The sequence below is a fragment of the Homarus americanus genome, unplaced genomic scaffold, assembly GCF_018991925.1.
Source record: "Homarus americanus isolate GMGI-L3 unplaced genomic scaffold, GMGI_Hamer_2.0 scaffold20465, whole genome shotgun sequence".
Classification (NCBI taxonomy): domain Eukaryota; kingdom Metazoa; phylum Arthropoda; class Malacostraca; order Decapoda; family Nephropidae; genus Homarus; species Homarus americanus.
In genome coordinates this window covers 1,932,165-1,953,248 of record NW_024756914.1, presented here as the reverse complement: position 1 = coordinate 1,953,248, position 21,084 = coordinate 1,932,165, and the positions used below count along the sequence as shown (strand labels likewise).

Below are 21,084 nucleotides of genomic sequence, written 5' to 3'. Positions count from 1 at the left end.
TCCACGCCAGCCCACTCATAAAATACAACTTATTTGCAGACGATAGTAATCTCTATGCCAGCAACTCAGACCTCCATTCCTTGATGAGAACTATGAACACTGAATTAACTAAAGTCGGGACCTGGGTAATACGTAATAAACTGACCCTAAATCTTGAGAAAACCCACTACACGATCTTTCACAGAAGAAAAAACTTACCCCCAGACTTGGACCCCCTGTACCTTGGTAATATAGTCCTTAAATGCGAACAAAATACTAAATTCCTTGGAGTAATTGTTGATGAGAAACTTAACTGGAGAAACCACATATACATGCCATCCACAGTAAAATCAATAAACAGTGCGGTATCATGCATCACACTCGACAGTCACTCACTCTCACAGCAATGAAAGAAATCTATCATGATCTTGTTACCAACACCTGATACACTGCCACACACTATGGGGGGCCTCTGGCTCTTCAAAAACACAATCTCTGGTTACTGCACAAAAGAGAGTTGTACGGACAATGACCTACTTGAAAAAAACAGATCACACAAGCGAAAAATTTGCTATATTGAAATTTTTAAAATTCGAAGATATTAACACTTACTGCTGTGCCCTCTTTGTTTACAAATCTATCAATCACTTGCTAGACAATAATTACTTCCAGTTCCGGAATAATCAGAGATACAACTTAAGGCACCCAGAGCTACTAAGACCACCCCCCATGCGCTCCTCTAAGTCCCAGATCTCCATAAAATATCTCGGTGTGACGGTATGGAACAACTTACCCCCACCCATCTGAGCAAAGACTACGCTCCCTTCCTTTAAATCATCTCTAAAAAAATATCTATTGTCGAAGTATTAATATTTCTTGTAACACTTACTATATTTACAGTACCTGCTTTTATTGTACCACCAAATCCGTTTTATCGGAAATTATTCATGTAAATAAATAAGTAATTAGCATTGCAATAAACATAATTGCCAACTAGATATAATCCTGAAAGCTCTGTCCTCTTGTTCAACCTTATTACTGCACAACGCAGGTTGTACTGCTCCCCCATTATACTTATGTTTTTAAATTCCACTCTAATTTATATGTATATGTGTGTGTATATGTATATATATATGTGTATATATATATATATATATATATATATATATATATATATATATATATATATATATATATATATATATATATATATATATATATATATACATATATATGTATATATGTGTATATATGTATAGGTATGTGAATATGTATGTATAAATAAATAAATAAAACAATAATAATAATAAAAAAATAATAAATAATAAAATCAATAAATATTGAAGTGATAACCGTGGTAACACTATGAGATGTTCTTATTACTACCATGCTATTGTACTATTCCAGATGATACTAAATGTTACATAATACTTCCTTGAGATAAATGTATAGTATATATCAGGTGCCTCAAAGAGAGCTCAGGTTCTCAACTGGCTCAGCCATGTTACTATTGTTATTATTATCCACTCTGTATCTGTATTTTTCTGGCTAAATAAACTGTTTCAATTCAACAATTCAATTCAATTCTTCCTGTTCTCTCTACCCCCCCCCCCGTCATCCCTGTCCTTTCTACCCCTCCACCCTGTCCTCTCTATCCCCCCTCTCCTCTCTGACACTGAGCTAAATATTTCACAGGTAATAACTCTTTAGTCCGCCAAATATTTCCAAGTGGTAACAATCTTGTCGTCGCTCCCTTGCCCCAACCCTCCTCACTGTCCCTCCCCCTCCCCTCCCCCACGTCTTATTGTGGTAGTGGGCTGGCACAAACGTCACTGGCACCTCTGGGTTAGTTACCATTTGGAGGACGGTAACACAGATAGGTGGGTGTGTGTGTGTGTGAAAGAGAGAGACAGACTGTTTACGTCAAAGGGTAAAACGTGTATAAAACAAGATTCCTTCCCCTCCCCTCCCCCCCATGTGTATAAAACAGGACCCCCTCCCCCCTCCACACACAGTGCTACCAACCTTCAATGGACGCCGAGGTCCAGGGTGGGCGAAGGGCTGGTCCTATTGGTTGAGCCAAGCTAGTGGGCGTGGCACCCTGACACGCTCCTCCAATCATCGCCCCTAATACATTGACGTAGCCTGAAAAACAGAAAACGGGTTGTTAGCTTCAAGTGGTAATTTATATATCTGGCACCTGTAATGTACATAGTTGACACCTGTAATGTACACTGCTGGCACCTTTAATGTACATTGCTGGTAACTGAAATTTATATATCTGGCACCTGTAATGTACATAGTTGGCACCTGTAATGTACACTGCTGGCACCTTTAATGTACATTGCTGGTAACTGTAATTTATATATCTGGCACCTGTAATGTACATAGTTAGCACCTGTAATGTACACTGCTGGCACCTTTAATGTACATTGCTGGTAACTGTAATTTATATATCTGGCACCTGTAATGTACATAGTTGGCACTTTTAAATTATACAACCTGTACTTACAATAGACACAGCCTTTATCTACGAGTCACATTAATATTCTAATTTCATATAACAGGAAGCAAAAATGGGATGAAATTGTTGGAATAATTAGAAAGCTCCGCAAAAATCATTTAATGGTCCCAAAATCCTGACTAAAATCCTCCATAATGGATTTCAGATTTTACAGTCCGGTACGTATTATATTCCTACAGATTTTAATGTAATAATCATGCCTTTAAAATTAATGTTTATCGTAAGTGTAATAAATCCTTAAAATAATTACAAAATTTAGGATGGGATTACAGTATATTTTTAGGGAAACATTACAATTTAGGAGAGCATTACATTTAAGGGCAGCATTACACTTTTAGGGCAGCATTACATTTTTAGGGAACCATTACAATTTAGGAGAGCATTACATTTTTCGAGGAGCATTTTAAGTCTGGCATGATATTTTAAGGAGTTAAAGGGGCGGCGGGCCAACAGGTAAAGTCGCGGTCTAAGAACAACATTTTTCCTGAAATTTTATGTAAGAGGAAAATTCCAGAAAAATTTACCTACTTAAGAGGGTGACAGGTGTGAGGTAGTGAGGGACAGGTGTGAGGTAGTGAAGGGCAGGTGTGAGGTAGTGAGGGGCAGGTGTGAGGTAGTGAGGGGCAGGTGTGAGGTAGTGAGGGGCAGGTGTGAGGTAGTGAGGGACAGGTGTGAGGTAGTGAAGGGCAGGTGTGAGGTAGTGAGGGGCAGGTGTGAGGTAGTGCAGGTGTGGAGAGGGCAGGTGTGAGGTAGTGAGGGGCAGGTGAGAGGTAGTGAAGGGCAGGTGTGAGGTAGTGAAGGGCAGGTGTGAGGTAGTGAAGGGCAGGTGTGACAGGGCAGGTGTGAGGTAGTGAGGGGACAGGTGTGAGGGTGAGGTGAGGTAGTGAGGGAAGGTGTGGTGGTGAAGGGCAGGTGTGAGGTGGTGAGGGGCAGGAGTGAGGTAGTGAAGGGCAGGTGTGAGGTAGTGAAGGGCAGGTGTGAGGTAGTGAGGGTGACAGGAGTGAGGTAATGAGGGTGACAGGTGTGAGGTAGTGAGGGTGACAGGTGTGAGGGTGGCAGGAGTGAGGTTAACGAGGGCAGGTGTGGTAGTTAGTTAGTTAGCACAGGTGTACAGACAGACCACCTGGCGTGATCGTAAAAATTGTTATACTCTTCCCTGACACACAACAACAACACAACACAGGTGACAGGTGGGCACAGTGACACACATGTGAACACCTGTGAACAACATGTGTGTGTGTGGGGGGTCACCTGTTAATATAATGTTCCCTATGATCCCAATAACACACACACACACACACATACATACATACATACATACACACATACATACTTTCATACATACACACACACATACGGTCCGTTAAAACAACCTCTAAACAACATTACAATACACCCAAATAAAAATAAAGTGCCTCACGTACTGAACACATCCACCAGTCAAGTCATGTAAGGTGGCACTAGTCTGACTACACAGTGCCAACTATGCCAGTATTTGTACCCTACTGTACCGGGAAGGTGCTTGAGGAATGCTTATGCTCCCTCCACGTGTTCCACTGGGGGGTGAGACGATACCTCCAACAGCTAATAAATTGTAGTAGTAGTAGTAGTAGTAGTAAAAAGAAGAAAATGTAATACTAATAAAAATAAGGACTACGAGAGAGAGAGAGAGAGAGAGAGAGAATAAATGTGGAGTATGATGCACAAGGACAAGAAGTATGCAAGGGAAGAATAACAATAATGATGATGATGATGATAATGATGATGGTTGTGGGGAGGAACAACAGCAGTGAGAGGGAGAAGACAAAGAAGAATGTAGGAGGACACAGAGGGACTTAAGAGGGCGAGGGAAGAAGGAGGAGAGACAGAGACAGAGAGAGACAGAGGAAGAGAAAGGGGCGAGACAGTGGAAAAAGAACTGGGTTAGGGGAGGACAAAGAGAATAGGAAAGAGGGAAGAAGAATGAGAGAAAGAGAGAGAGGGAGAGAGAGAGAGAGAGAGATAATAACAGTGCACACAGGAAACAGACCAGTTCCTCCCCCTCTCTCTCCACCACTTACATCTGACTCATCTCCCTCTCACGCCTCTCTCCTTCTTCTCCTCCCCTCTCTTTATTCCCTCTCACGCCTCTCTCCTTCTCCCCCCCTCTCTTTATTCCCTCTCACCCCAACTCCTCTATAATTCAAGCTTCCCCTGTTTTATGTTCTTTCCCCTTCTCTCCGCCCTCTTACTTCTCCTTCCTCCATCCCTCATTCCTCGTTCTCTTTGTCCTACCCTATCCCAATTCTCTCTCTCTCTCTCTCTCTCTTCTACCTAAGTCCTACACCAATTCCTTTATCAATCTCACACACACACACACACACAATATTTAAAGCATAACTACGATGTAAATAAAAAATAAATAAAAAAAAAACACCACCACCACCACCACATGCTAACACTATTAAAGGTGAGATGAAGAACTGGAGGAGAGCTCTGGCCAAGGTCTTAAAGCTGAGACCTGCTGTAGAGGGGAGGGAAGAGGGTGTACCAGGGCCTCCTCCTCCACCCTCCTTTCCCCTCCCTCCCTCCTACCTATACCCAACCACCTCGTCTCTCTCTCTCTTTCCATCTCTCTCTCTTTTACGCTGCCACCTTCACCTTCCGCGTCCCAGGGCGTTCCCTCTTTTGCTTCTCCTGAAGAAGGGGGGGGGGAGGGAAGGGCGTTCTTTTGTAGCTTCTGCAGGTTGCCAAAGACCTTCTTACTCTTTCATTGGGGGTGAGGGAGGAGGGAGGGCGCTTTTGTCGTTCGTGAGGCTTTTTTCCCTTCTTCCCGTTCTTGAAGGAGGTTCTTTTTGTCGTTCTTACAGGATTGAGGATGCTCAAGCATTTTTTTTTTCACCGGACGTTCTTTAAGTCACTCATCTCAGGGCGTTCTTTTACTGCTGCTGACTCAATATTTGACAGCTAATCTTAGACGTTCTTTAATAACTCCTACACAATCGTTCTTTTAGCCGCTACGGCATGATCACTCTCTTTAAAACTCCTCTAAGGCGTTCTTTACACAATCCAACCACCAACAAATCCTTTTTCACCGGTGCTGCAGGAGGCCAGAACCCTCCATCAGGAAGTTCTCTCGTGTTTCATTCCAGGTGCTGTTATTATTTTCCGATCCAGCACCGCATGAGGCCGGAGCTCTCCTAGGGCGCCCGCCGTCAGGTATAGAGCCTCCTAAAATCACCTGACGGAGCTAACACAGACTGTAATGGGAAGCTAACAAGTACTGTATATACCTCAAGCCTCCTTTTTCGTTTTACCTTTTGTTTTCATTTCACTTCTTTTCTTTTATTTAATTTTTTCTACACAGTAAACCTTCAAGCCAATGTCTTCACCAGCCAATACATTAACCCAATCTAAACTAACTTACAACAAACCTAACATAACTAAACCTAAACTAACCTAACTAACCTAGCTTAACTTAACCTAAACTAACCTTGCTTAACTTAACCTAAACTAACCTAGCTTAACTTAACCTAAACTAACCTAACTTAACCTACCAAACCTCACCTAACTTACCGAAAACCAAACCTAACCTAACGCAACCCAAACCTAAAAAAATAAGCCAACTTAATCTAACCAATTCTATATATAATCTAACCCCTCCCCCAAGGTAGCGTTAGGGGTGTTTCATCGTCAGGTGAATAAACCTGGGAAGGCGTGACTAATCCTCAGGTGATCAAATGTCTTCTCTTAGTACAAAAATATGACCACTTCCTCGAGATACATAAGAGTTTCTCCCCTCAAGTGCCACTCGACCTTCAGGCAGAAGATATGCCCGAAGAAATCGACGATAACCATTATTTCCCCGAGATACCATACTTTTTACCCTAGATACAATACGTTTTCCCTAGATACGATAATTTTTACCCTAGATACAAAACGTTTTCCCCCTAGATACGATACGTTTCCCCTAGATACGTCGGAGTGGTAAAGGTGGAGGAAGAGGAGAAGGAAGAGGGAAGAAGAGGAGGGGAGGAAGAAGAGGAGGAGGGAAGAGGAGGAGGAGGAGGAGGGAAGCCGGACTGCCAACACGGACGGACAGAAACAAAAAGACGGGATCAGTGAGGTATTGGTCGGATAAGAGGAAGGGGCTACCGACCCCTTCTTAAATGCCAGTCAAGGGTCGGTCAGGGCAAAGCTGTGTGTGTGAGAGAGAGAGAGAATGGGAGAAAGGAAAAGGGACGGAAGAGCGATAAAAAAGACAGATGGTATAGAGGAATGGGATAAAGCATAAAGAGATTAAAAAGGGAGCGAAAGGAAGAGAAACAATAAGAGAGAAAGGAAAGACAAAATAAGAGAGACACGAACAACAAGGAGACAGACCAAGACTCAGATAAATACGACAAGAAATAAAGTACAAAGAAAGAAAATAGAAAAGGAAACACAAAACTTTCCCTCCCCTCTCCATCTTTCTTCCCCATCCTCAAACTCTCTCTCTCTCATTTTCTTCTCTCTTCTCCACCCTCACATCCCTCTCTCTTTCTCACTATCCCCACCCTCTCATCTCTCTCTCTCTCTCTACATCTCCCCTACAACCACCCTTCAAGGCACCCGAGCCAGCCAGTCAGCCAGTCAGCTAGCATCTCTTTTGCCCAATCACATTTCACATCTCGCCATAAGGCACCCCCTGATTGGATGACTTTTGGGGGGGAAGTCCAACCTAAGAGGAAGTTTTATTGTGCGCCCCCCTTCAAAGAGCGGTAAAGAGCTTAAACAGAGGGAAGAGAGCGCGCACACACACACACAGAAGGGCTCAAGGGCTCAAACACAGAGTACGGGCTCAAACTCTCGTCTTTGTCTCCGCTAAGGCTCAAAAGACAACATTTCTTAACATTTGAAGTGCACCATTTTTAGAGAAGATGATGGCGAGACGTGATGATGTAGAGAGAGAGAGAGAGAGAGAGAGCCTTATTCTCTCAAGCGACACATACGCTATTTTTTCGACGGTCAAATTACGTTGTCAACCTAATAGTGAGACTCAGGGACCTCTTGCGACTAAACTTTATTGAATTATAAAGAGGTGGCAGACGCAAGGAGACTAAAGTAGCCTTAATGCAGTGGCAGACGCAAGGAGGTTTAAGTAACCTTCAAGTCGTGGCAGACGCAAGGAGATTAAAGTAGCCTTAATACAGTGGCAGACGTCAGGAGGTTTAAGTAGCCTCTCATGTGGTGGCAGACGCAGTAGTAGCCTTCAGTCGGTAGGTGTTCGGGAAGAGCCTCAGCGTGTGTACTCATGCAAAACACATGTCAACACAGAGGAGAGAAGGAGAATGGGAACAGCGACTGATACAGTAACCCGCGGGATGATTGTGTGTGTTGAGAGGGGTGAGTGGGGAGGGGTGAGTGGGGAGGGGTGAGTGGGGGAGGTGAGGTAGTCTAGTCTTTATGGTCTGACAATCTCTGAGTTCTGTTTGTCTTTGTATGAGGGAGGTATAAGTATCTCATTTTTCTTTTAATAAGTATTTAATGTTTTTGTTTTTTTTGTGAGGGAGGAAGGAGAGGGAGGGGAGAGGGATGGGAGGGGAGGGGGTGAAGGAGAGGGAGGAGAAAGTGGGGAAGAAGAAAAATAGCTAATCTCTAAGGTATAAGGATCTGATCTTTATTATTTTTTGGGGGTGAGGGAGGAAGGAGGGAAAGAGGGAGGGAGGGGGAGAGGGAGGTAGGTAGGGAGAGGGAAATCTTTGGTACTACTCCACTCCGTTATTGTGGGAAGGATTAGCTAATCTGTCCTGACAAAGGCAAAGATTAACACATCAACGGAATTATCAGCTTCGTATTTTAAATAACTGTTAACCTTTGCCGTCAATCAAGTCATATCAAAGGCGATTTTTTATTATACCTGGACCCGAGTTTGTTTATTCTGGACTAATTCATTCAATCCCAATTTGCACTTGATTATACGGTATCAGTTTTTGAGAGAGAGAGAGAGAGAGTGTTACTACTGAACACGACGACAAATTGGGTGATGTTGACAAAGAATTTCTCCGGTAAATCCCTATATGGAAGGTTAAGTTATATCATAAGTGTTAAAAAAAAATAAAACTCACACCACTCATAAATCGCTTCACAGATGATGCCACAGTTCCGAGACCTCAACCCCGCGGCCCCCTTGAGGAACACACGTGTACCCTCTTGCCGCCACACCGCACCCCCTCCCCCTAGTCACCGTGGCTCCTGGCGGTACTGGGGTAGAGGAGCAGCTCTTGGCACCCGGTTCATCCCCCTCCTCCCCGGTAACCGCAACATCCCCCCCACCCAACCTCATAACAACGGTACTTGCTTTTATGTTCTTGTTGTTGTTGTTACCCCCACGACACATCGGTAAACAAAACAAGACGCATCTCACAACACAACTCTCCACCTCACAAGCTCTCTCTCTCTCCCTCCCTTCATGATGAGTTACAACCACGACACTTCAGCCAACAGGTGTGAGTAATCAACATTCACCAACATCTCGGTAAACAAGTTGTATGTCATAAGAAGCGCTCCATTCATACCTGGAGTCAAACACCCCCACACGACCGACCGACGCCTTAGTAAAACAAATAGTTGGCTGGTGGTAGGTCCAAGGCTTGAGAAACTAGTCTGTAAGATTTCCCGGGTCCAGCTGATTAGTGCCAACACCCCCAGCAGTCGACAGCGCAGAGGAGTTACACACTATACGCAGCACCGACCCACACTTACTGCAGAAGGCGATGCAGAAGAGAAGACCATCTAGGCAGAATCGATCCCCAACATGCAAATGATGCAGGAAGAAGGGAACACCAGTGATGACCAACCAACCCTCAGATAATTTGGCCAACTCGAGGAAGACGCAGGTTTCCAAAACTAATTTACACAAAGTGGGGAGGAAGAGGAAGAGGAGGAGGAGGAGGGACCTTTTTGCACGTCATCTCCCACTCGACCGATAGACGCAGTTCCAACTCCACACGCACGCACGCACACACCCACGCACGCACACACACACACACAAGGGAGAACGACGTAATAACCAAAGATAAGTAGAATACAGGTAACACATACTGGTAAACTTGCTCGCGTGTATCATTGTAACAGCAGTAGTAATAAAACAGCAAAGAAAAGGATGGTTTTAGTCAATTCTCTGTTTACAGTTACGGCGACACACAAACATCTTTTCCGTCGACTCAAAAGAACAACGAAACTCTCCCTCTTCGATCTCAGCAACAAACTAGAAAAAATTAACTACATCAACTCCACAAACAGAAGATATACAACACATACAGCTAATCTTATCTCCAGTTAATCTTATTAAGAAAAAACGAATATAAACAATGGAATAAAGAGTTTGGCTCAGTACAGTAATCCCAGTCAGCAAAAAATAAAATAAAAGTGGATGATTTCAGATATAAAAACACAAGAAACAAAATAAACTCAATTATCTATCTCATGTCCCCCCCAAAATAAATAAAAAAGAGTAAAATTAAAACCCACCAAGAGAAATTTACACAAACAATAAAAAAATAATCCCGCAAAATCTTTCTCAATCGATAAAAAACAACAACCTCAGTTCAATCTCTCGCTCCGACACGCACAGAAACACAACACAACTAATCTTACTCACTTGTAGGATTAAATATACAAAACAAAAAAACACAATAAATTTACACAAACGGGAGAAAAGTTTCGCAAAATCATCTCTCTAAAAAACAACAAAAAATAAGGAATAAAAACCTACAATCTCGCCCAGGACGTGTGAGTGAAGAGAGAGAGAGAGAGACTTAAGTAGCTGCCCCAGAGGTGACGGACAAGCAAATTGTTTGGCATACTTTACCCTCCCGCCATATACGGTGGCTGGCTATAGTATCCTCCGTCCCCAGCCGTAACTTCAGTCCTGGCCAAGAGGTGTACAGAGTAACTAATGATGAATAATGACTAAAACATTTTATCTCTTCTTTCTCTCTTTTCTTTAAATATCTCTAAAAATGTTCTCGCTTTTGTTTGACATATTATTTCTTCGGCTCTTCTTTATCCTCTCTTTCTCCCTCTTGTTTAATCTTTCTCTATATATATCTTTTCTTTCTACTTCTTTTAAAACCTTCTCTTCTTTATGTCCTCTTTCTGCCTCTCTCTCCTCCCTCCCTGTCTCTCTCCCCTTCTCCCTTTTCAAGTCCTTTCTGCCTCACCCCCTGGCGGGCCAATGTGTGGGTTTTGCTCCGTAATTCAACTCATTTTTATTTTTTCCTCTCAAGCGAATTTGCGGTGTAATTACTGTTTATTTTTCCTAGATTTCTTTATTCTCTCTAAACATTCGAATCTGCATTAAAATGTTCACCTTTTCTTGTAATTCTTGTATGTATTTCACAACAATAAAACCGAAAAAAAATAATAATATTAATGTATTATTAACAGTATCAACAATTACCACTCTGAATATTAATTTAATATACTGCATAATATTTATACAGTATATACTTTTTATATATATATTTTAATTCTAGTTTAATTTACAGTCCAAACATATATATTCAGACGAGAAATATACAGCCACTAATATATACATTTATATAACTTATTCTGAATTAGTTTTTTTGCTACTTCTCACTTACAGTATTCTAAATATAAATCATAAAGAGTTTTTGGCTTGTTGTCAAAGTATATATTTCTGTGTATAATATTTCCAGTTGTATCATTTGTGTTCGTCTTATACCGTTTCGTTTATATTTGCATATATATATTACGTTATATGATCTATATTCTGGAACACTTTATTGGGTATATTTTATTATTAATTTAATTTTATTATTATTATTATTATTATTCAGACTACATATCTATATTTTTTATTTTGTCTGTTTTAAATATTCAGTAATTTCCTGAACAATTCTTTCGCTAAAACTTTCCCCTCCTTCCTTTCCCTCCACACCGTGTCCTACTTCCCTCTCTTCGGCCTCCACTCCCTTCAGTAACTTACCTCCGGCCTCCACCACTCCCTTTCCGCCCTCCCTCCGGCCTCCACTCCCTCTTCGGCAACAATAAGGAGTTTTAAGGAGGCCAGACGCACTACAATACCTGTACCGTATTTACCTTTTCATTGTCCCCAATTCAGAGCATAATAATAACAAAAACAATAATAATAATAATAAAAAATACAATAATAATAATAATACCTATAATAATAATACGGTACTGTGTATAATAATTAAACAATAAAAAATAATAATAATGACAACAACAGCAGCAGCAATGTAACAATAATGACTAATAAATACTGTATGGCAAAATGATAATATTAATCTCATTATTATTATTATTATTATTTACGAAGAAAACACGAGACTTAAACGCAAACCTAAAGTAACAAAATAAAACTAACCACTAATATATTAATCAAACATCATTAACAAGGTCAAACACACAAACTGAAAACATTTACCACCAAAATATTGACCAAACACCATTAGCAAGTCGAGATATATTCTTAGACTGGCTGCACCAAGGTTAACTCCCCCGACAGGTCAACCAGCGCTGCCCTACAACTGTTAACTGCTCGCTCAAGTGGAACAAACTATTTTTTTTTGTGTGTAAAGGAGGATGAAAACAATATATTTATACCAGCGGTTATGTATGTATGTATGTATGTAAATGTGTTTTAAATAATTAAGGTCTTTAAGCAGGTGTTCTTAATTAGCGTTATTCACTAGACAAAAACTACAGGTATATATAAACAAATCTTACGGAAATTCTAAACGATGTAAATAATTTTCACAGTGCATATATCTTTAAAATAAAAATAATAATAATGATACTAAATAATAATAATACCAGCCATTTCCTATGTTTAATAAAAACTGTAGGAATTAAAAATATAATAAGCAAGTTACCGCCTTATTCTTACGGTAAACTGCAAGGGAAAAAAAATATTTGCTATTTATGAGGGTGGCTGGCCGCGAGGTTACCTAAGCGAGTGTTCATTTAAGGTGTAGAAGCTGCCGCCAACACAACAACCACACCCAGGGCTTGGCGAGGTGTATGACCCTGGTGTCAAGGAGTAAGTAACCCAGGAAGACCGGACAACTAGCCAAACTGCACTGGCTAGAACCACGACCCACGCACACTGCCACCAGACCACCGCTTGTGAATTGTAAGGAATGATACAAAAAATATATATAAACGCGATATACAAACTTTGCTATTTTTCCAAACTTTAAATTTTATAGAAAATACATACCCCCACGCTTAGATGAGCCATATGCAATAAATTACCTAAATAAGACTTATAAAAATATATGCCCTTTGTTCTACCCATGTCAGTACGTATATAATTAATACAAACACTATACCACCATGTTTTTACCACAAATAAAACAAGTAAAAAATATGGCAAAGTTTGATTTCATTTGACGGGAATTACATAAAAGTTTTAGACCCGAAACTAACATACTTTCCCGCCATAAAAATGGAGCATGGTGATGAAACTTTTGTACCGTAATTATTAAACCATTAAAAGTAAAAACAAAAATCCACAGTTAATAAAATCAAATTAACACGTTTCATTGGAGTGATACAAAGAATTACCTGAACAAATAATAACAGAGATTCTTCCCATGTTTCAGCACTAGTGAACGAGGCTCATGATAACACTGCCAGCTGAAGTTCCTAAAAGACGTCTAGACCCTAAAATTCTAAACATTTCTAAACAATAACAAAATATTTAACAAATATTAGAATAGGTTTAACTTTTAATTACATCAGTATTCTTTCCGTAATAAATGTTTTTTTAACAAAGAAAATATAAAAAAAGATGAAAAATAAATCCCAAATAAGAGATATTTTTCACCTCACCATTTTTGCCCTCAATAAAAGTAGTATATACAGTAGTTCTCCTAAAACCTTAAACATCTTTTTGCCCCAACAGAAGAATTTGGGAGTTTATAAATCCAATGTACAAAAGCCAAACCAAAAATGCTTCACACACATAAACAAAACCGAAAAATCCTTAGAATGTTAAAATGGTTTTTTATTCGCTGAAAACATTATTTTCCCTTTAACAAAAATCCTCAACGCTTGGAATAAAAAAAAAAGAAAAAAAAAGGAAACATTTTCGCCCTAAAACCAGAAATGTTTTTGGTCTCAATAAAAACATTTTACTGTCTAAATTCCCCCCAAAAAGCAACTTCACTATCCCCCTGTGTATATGAACCCAAATTCGAAACGTTCCACATCCAAATGAAAGAAAGAAAGAAAGATGTTCATTCTAAAATCTAAAACTTTTTGGGGGGCCTTAATAGATAAACATTTTTTTCTGGGGAGATAAAAAAAAAAAGAGTATATATCATGAGCTTAAATCCAAAACGTTTTACACGGGAATAAACCGAAGCATCGGAGGCAATCCTGAAATTAGTTCACCCAAAACTCACTGGCGTCAAATTGTCCAAGAGGATTTAGTAATGGGATTCTCAGAGGTTGTATAGTACGTGTGTCTGTTGCACCCCCACTTCCTCTTCTACACCCCACACACACATCCCATACACCTCACACCCTCCCCACACACTCCACCTGCAGCACTCTACACCTCCCCACACACACCTACACCCATCGGTACCTTATTTCGACCAGGTAAGCCAACTAACATAATCCGGTAAGTGCTAAATGCTATTTGTTTTCACTATTCAACGTAACCTTAATGCTATTTGCTGTGGCTACTTAATTTGTACGAACGATCAACCCGTTAATATTGTATGCTATTATTTCTGGCTCCTATATGTACTAGCGATGATCCAGTTAGCATTAAATAGCATTTTTCTTCACTATTTAACGCCCAATTTTAATGCTATTAAAATATATCCGCGTAAACTTAATGCAAACTTGGTACTATGAATATTTTGCTATTTAACTTAACTAACAACGGTGATCCTGTAAACAATAAATGATATTTATTTGCACTGCTAATCTAAGGTGAACTGTAAGCTATTTGTTTCAGCTATTAATGTAATACAGGTATAATGCATTAACATCGAGAGAGAGAGAGATACATCACCTCTCGAGAGTACTATAAGGTTTTAAGACATATCCAATATACAATTTAATTCTGAAGTCTTTAAAGCAACAGGACACGAACTCCCCACACGCGCTGCTGCACCCTCGACTTGATAATGGGAGACTGTAGGAGCCATCGAGCAAGTACTGACGTTTCTAAACACACCTGGGAATGAATGGGTCTTATATGAGGATCCGTAAAACACACACACACACACACACACACACACATATATTTAATATTTGAAGTTATACACATACTGTATACACATGCTATGTTTGTACCCAACGTGGAAGGAAGGAAGGCATACATACATACATACATACAAACATACATACACATTGTACATACATACATAAACACGCGCACAAAACTATTATACAGATACAGTATACGTCACACACAAGCATCTTCACAGAACCTAATAAGCTTAAAATTGCCCCACATTCTCTACATCCATCAATGACGTCTACACACACAGGCCGCTAGGGGGGGAGAGAGAGACCGTGTGCGAGCTGCAACTTATATAACATTTCTCTCATCTTTTCGTTCTATAGGAGCCCCCGTCCCCCTCTTCACTCGTACACTACCTAACGCAGCCTCTCCCCCACCCTTCTTCCTTCCACCTCTGTAAATAACCCCCCTACAATAAGTGTTGTGCGGGGGAACTATGGGTGTTTTCACTCTTGGCAGCTACGTGAGAGAGTTCAGTGAATCGACGTCAAAAAGAATATATTTATACTCCCCTTTATACGTATTTTATTCACTAATTCCATCATGAAAATGAATTAATTAAAATACTTACGGGTAGAAACAGTAGGGAGGGAGAGAGAGAGAGAGAGAGAGGGAGAGAAAAAAATGTGTTAAAAAGTTATGGGAAATATTACACAACAGATTGTCCTATGGTGCGGGTCACCCAGTCCACCAAGGCCTCCCTATACCTTTCCTAGGATGGACAGCGGTTCCCTCCTCCTCCTCGTATTCATCCTCCACCTCGTCTTCCTCCTCCTCCTCCACCTCGTCTTCCTCCTCCTTATAATGTCTCCTGATTACCAAACTTAAAACACACAGTCGTAACAATAAGCAAGAGCACACTACTTGAATCTTAATGAATATGCAGCGCCATGTAATCTAAGTAAATTGTTATCAAGGCTGTGTAATAACAGGTTGTTTTGTTCGTCCTGGTAAGAATATACACTGAAACATGTCCACCACACTGCACAGTTACCGGATGTTGTTCTCTACTGCAGTGATCAACAGCTGGACTATGCTGTGAACTAATGATGAAAACAACCCATTTCAATTACCTGTTATTTATTTATGTATCAATCTTCAACTGACACATGTACACACATTTATGTCTTGTATGAGAGAGAGAGAAGCAGTGCAGGCAATCTGTTAGCGGTGTTCGGGCTGGCTGGCGGGGGTGGGAGGGGACGCTAGGTAGGCAGGCTGGTTGCCGCAGAAGTAAAAGTGCACACCGATCTCCCTATTCCCTCACCCTTACACCTCCCTCCCGCTATTCATACTCACTCTTATCATCATTTCTACATCGTTGTGTAGTTCTTTACGTAAATCAATGTCACTGATTTTCACCTAACAGCCGTAAATAAGTCAAAGTAATATAATATCCCATCAAATAATAATAATAATAAATCCACTAACCGTATTACCACCGAGATTACACGATTAATAACAACAATAATAATAATAATAATAATAATAATTAATAATAGCTACCATCTTTCTACCACAAACCTACATTCATGAACTTCATAACATTTGCTAACCTAACTTAACCAACGTATACCAACACACCTTCAGATAAAAACAAAAAATAATGTTAGAATAAGTAAAAAAAATATATATTACCCAAGCTACCGTTAGACTAAGACATAAATAAGTTACCATCTTAATTTATTTATTTTCTAATTAAAAAGAGAATGTAAAAGAATTGGTCATTGGCCGCTTTAAGACACTTTGAGAGAGAGAAAAATAAAACATCACGCGCGTACAACATCCATCACTCAAGTCCTGAAGGGCGGAAATTGAACTGAGCAAACGCAGTCCATTTTTTTTAACAGTAAATGATAAGTATTAGGTTAAGTTGAATTAGCTTCAGTTGTTTATATTATATTAAATTATAGTATGTTAAGGGCGGGATTTTTCTTTAAATAAAAAAAATAAAAATAAACATTAGCCTAATTTGGATTTTTTTTTAGTAGAGTGGTTAAGTTACATGTTGGCTTGCTTAGGTTAAGTTCCAGGTTGGTTCCTTACAAAGATCATAACGGGAATAAAATAAACTATAATAATCTTAAACTAACATAAACCCTTCATCTTGGAGTGATATATATTATTATAATTGTTATATACTGTACAGCATATACGTGCACCTCACAAGACTGACGGAGGCTGCCGAACTAATCTTAAATAACGGGAAGAAAGATATTTATTTTAATCAATCTTATAAAAAAAACTCTTAGTATTTATTCTGTTCAAAGTGTAGAAATTAAGACGAAGGAAACAAGAGCTTCTGGCCGCTGAATCACTTCTGTACATTATTAAAACAACAACAATGTTTTTCCCTGATGCTGCACATTATTCTGTATTGTATCCATATGGCGGACTTTTATCTCTATATATTTCGTTTTCACATCTAATGAACCCTCGATATAACGGAATTTACTCCTCAAAACGTCTGTTAAATGGAGATTACACCACAAAAAATAAGAATTACCACAAACAGTCAACAACTCTGGCAGCTTGAAGCGTTGAAGTAAAATAATATGAAATTTTGCTTTGTTTTCAAAATGGCTAACGGATATGACAGAATGTTATAACGGATATGACAGAATGTTATAACGGATATGACAGAATGTTATAACGGATATGGCTGAATGTTATAACGTATATGGCAGAATGTTATAACGTATATGGCTGAATGTTATAACGGATATGACAGAATGTTATAACGGATATGACAGAATGTTATAACGGATATGGCAGAATGTTATAACGTATATGGCAGAATGTTATAACGTATATGGCTGAATGTTATAACGGATATGGCAGAATGTTATAACGGATATGGCAGAATGTTATAACGGATATGACAGAATGTTGTAACGGATATGACAGAATGTTATAACGGATATGACAGAATGTTATAACGGATATGGCAGAATGTTATAACGTATATGGCAGAATGTTATAACGTATATGGCTGAATGTTATAACGGATATGGCAGAATGTTATAACGGATATGGCAGAATGTTATAACGGATATGGCAGAATGTTATAACGGATATGGCTGAATGTTATAACGGCAGATAACGGATATGGCAGAATGTTATAACGGATATGGCAGAATGTTATAACGGATATGACAGAATGTTATAACGGATATGGCAGAATGTTATAACGGATATGGCAGAATGTTATAACGGATATGGCAGAATGTTATAACGGATATGGCAGAATGTTATAACGGATATGGCAGAATGTTATAACGGATATGGCAGAATGTTATAACGGATATGGCAGAATGTTATAACGGATATGGCAGAATGTTATAACGTATATGGCAGAATGTTATAACGTATATGGCAGAATGTTATAACGGATATGGCAGAATGTTATAACGTATATGGCTGAATGTTATAACGGATATGGCTGAATGTTATAACGTATATGGCTGAATGTTATAACGTATATGGCTGAATGTATAAGTTGTTAAATAACCCTATGATTTGTTTAGAAGACTTCCTGTTGTAGAAAGTGAGATCAGGCAAAAAGTAACAAAAGGAATTAAAGTAAGAACCGGCAACTGTAGTAAATAAAGTAAGATCCGGCAACTGTAGTAAATAAAGTAAGATCCGGCAACTGTAGTAAATAAAGTAAGATCCGGCAACTGAAGTAAATAAAGTAAGATCCGGCAACTGTAGTAAATAAAGTAAGATCCGGCAACTGAAGTAAATAAAGTAAGATCCGGCAACTGTAGTAAATAAGATCCGGCAACTGAAGTAAATAAAGTAAGATCCGGCAACTGTAGTAAACAAAGTAAGAACCGGCAACCGTAGTAAATAAAGTAAGATCCGCAACTGTAGTAAGATCCGGCAACTGTAAGATCCGGCAACTGTAGTAAATAAAGTAAGAACCGGCAACTGTAGTAAATAAAGCAAGATCCGGCAACTGTAGTAAATAAAGTAAGATCCGGCAAAAATAAAGTAAGATCCGGCAACTGAAGTAAAGTAAGATCCGGCCGGCAACCGTAGTAAATAAAGTAAGATCCGGCACCTGTAGTAAATAAAGTAAGATCCGGCAACTGTAGTAAATAAAGTAAGATCCGGCAACCGTAGTAACAAAGTAAGATCCGGCAACTGTAGTAAAGTAAAGCAAGATCCGGCAACTGAATAAAGTAAGATCCGGCAACTGAAGTAAATAAAGTAAGATCCGGCACCTGTAGTAAATAAAGTAAGATCCGGCAACTGTAGTAAATAAAGTAAGATCCGGCACCTGTAGTAAATAAAGTAAGATCCGGCAACTGTAGTAAATAAAGTAAGATCCGGCAACTGTAGTAAATAAAGTAAGATCCGGCAACTGTAGTAAATAAAGTAAGATCCGGCAACTGTAGTAAATAAAGTAAGATCCAGCAACTGCAAGATCCGGCAACTGTAGTAAATAAAGTAAGATCCGGCAGCTGAAGTAAATAAAGTAAGATCCGGCAACTGTAGTAAATAAAGTAAGATCCGGCAACTGAAGTAAATAAAGTAAGATCCGGCAACTGTAGTAAATAAAGTAAGATCCGGCAACTGAAGTAACTCAAGTGTGTACAATGTCGTGACTGGTCTATTTCTAAACTGTATTACTCACTGTCTAATGTGTACAGAACACCCAAAGCTGGAAACAATAACTTCTAATTACACCAGAATTCCGACTATCAATGTCAAAATCTAATTTGCATAAAATTCCGAGGGCTATCAGGGTCGGTTTCGAATTCGCCGACTTCTGTGGCGGTCAAGATCAATTTCTAATTTGCATAAAAAGAATTCCATAGTCATTAGTGTCAATTTCTAATGTGTGTAGATTTCCTTGGCTGTCAGTGAGATTCAATTACTCGGTATTATTGCCTAGTTGCGTGAGGTTAGGTTTAGCGAGGCTTGTGGAGTAGTCAACCAATCAAATCACTTTACCACAACTGTGACCTTAGTTGCTGTGAATATAAGTTATTTACTAAGTCTAATAATATCACAGGATCACACACACACACAGGCTGCTAGTAACAAAAGACACGGTGTTAAGTTTGAACATCAGTACAAGACCCAGAGTAATAATGTTAAAAAAGACGGAAGACCAAGACTGAATTTAAGACTTCTGGACGGACGGACAGACAGACAGACAGGTATAGAGACAGGAGTTCCGGCCACAATCACCCTGGTAGATAGATAGATGTTGGCGATCATTAACCTAGAGTCAGGTTCCTATTCTAACTGCCAGTGTGGTTTAGATCTGTCGCTACCCCCTCCCCCCAAAAATACATATCACGGTGTTGGATGTCCGGAAACAGTTGTATTCTGCCATTGTGGTTTTGGTGGATAGTGCATTGCAGAACAGTAAGGGGCGTGAACAGGACGGGACGACGGGAGTGAGGTCTTCCTTACAAAATGGTGCACACACACACACACACACTTTTATTACAGGATCTTCACTACATTACCCAGAATAAGAACCACTTGAAGATTAGCCCCTCAAGTTATTTCACATTTAGATTAACCAAATTAACGCTAATCTAACCTAACCAAATCTAATCTAACCCCCCCCCCTCCTCCTAGTTAGTGCTAGGGTGTTCGGTCATCAGGTGAAATAAGCTGAGGGTTAATACACATGTCATTCAGGTATATAAACTTTTTCCCGTGATTATTATCCAGTTCACAATAATATTTTTCTTCTAAAATACAATACAGTTCTGTTAGCTGTAACTTATTGAAAATATCAATTCTACATTAGCATAATTATCATACAAGTTTTATTTTATTTACACAATTTGCATGAGTTAATAATATTCATGTTATTTTTACGCAACGGAACAAACGGTAAATCGCATCAGAATATTATTGAGGCAGAAATATTACCGTGACTGACTGCAGCTGGCGGCACACACTGAGGCTGCCTGGCCGATGGAGAGCACGGCAGCCGACCCGTAGCGAAAGCAGAAACTTATTATTAATTATCTCTCTTACTAAATCAAACCAAACGTGATAAAGGAATGACTAAAAAAAACGGGGATCGTCAGTCACTTCTTATTTCTGCGAATTTGCATTAATTTCCATACATCAACTGGAGTGAAGAGGTGCCAATAACGGCGCACCTCCTCACCCGACACTCACCACCACACTGCCCACAAACTAACGAAGATATAAATAAAAAATATCTTTATCGGGGTGGATGAAAGAGGTATTGTTATTAAGAATGAGAGGAGGGTGAGAGGGCGCCTTTTGTGGCGAGCTGCGAGATGTCCGACGCCTTCACCTAACCTGCATA

At 39.5% G+C, this 21,084-nt stretch overlaps 1 protein-coding gene across 6 annotated transcripts in view; it reads right to left on the bottom strand.

Moving 5' to 3' along the window:
• The window catches only part of LOC121857172 (mucin-17-like), a 117,042-nt gene that overhangs the window by 50,276 nt on the left and 45,682 nt on the right, over positions 1-21,084 (bottom strand). For all 6 annotated transcript variants that reach the window (XM_042353091.1, XM_042353090.1, XM_042353089.1 and 3 more), the window contains one exon: positions 2,005-2,124. In XM_042353091.1, coding sequence (XP_042209025.1) covers positions 2,005-2,101 — 97 coding nt within the window. In that variant the 5' untranslated portion in view covers positions 2,102-2,124. The remainder of the gene's footprint in view (positions 1-2,004; positions 2,125-21,084) is intronic.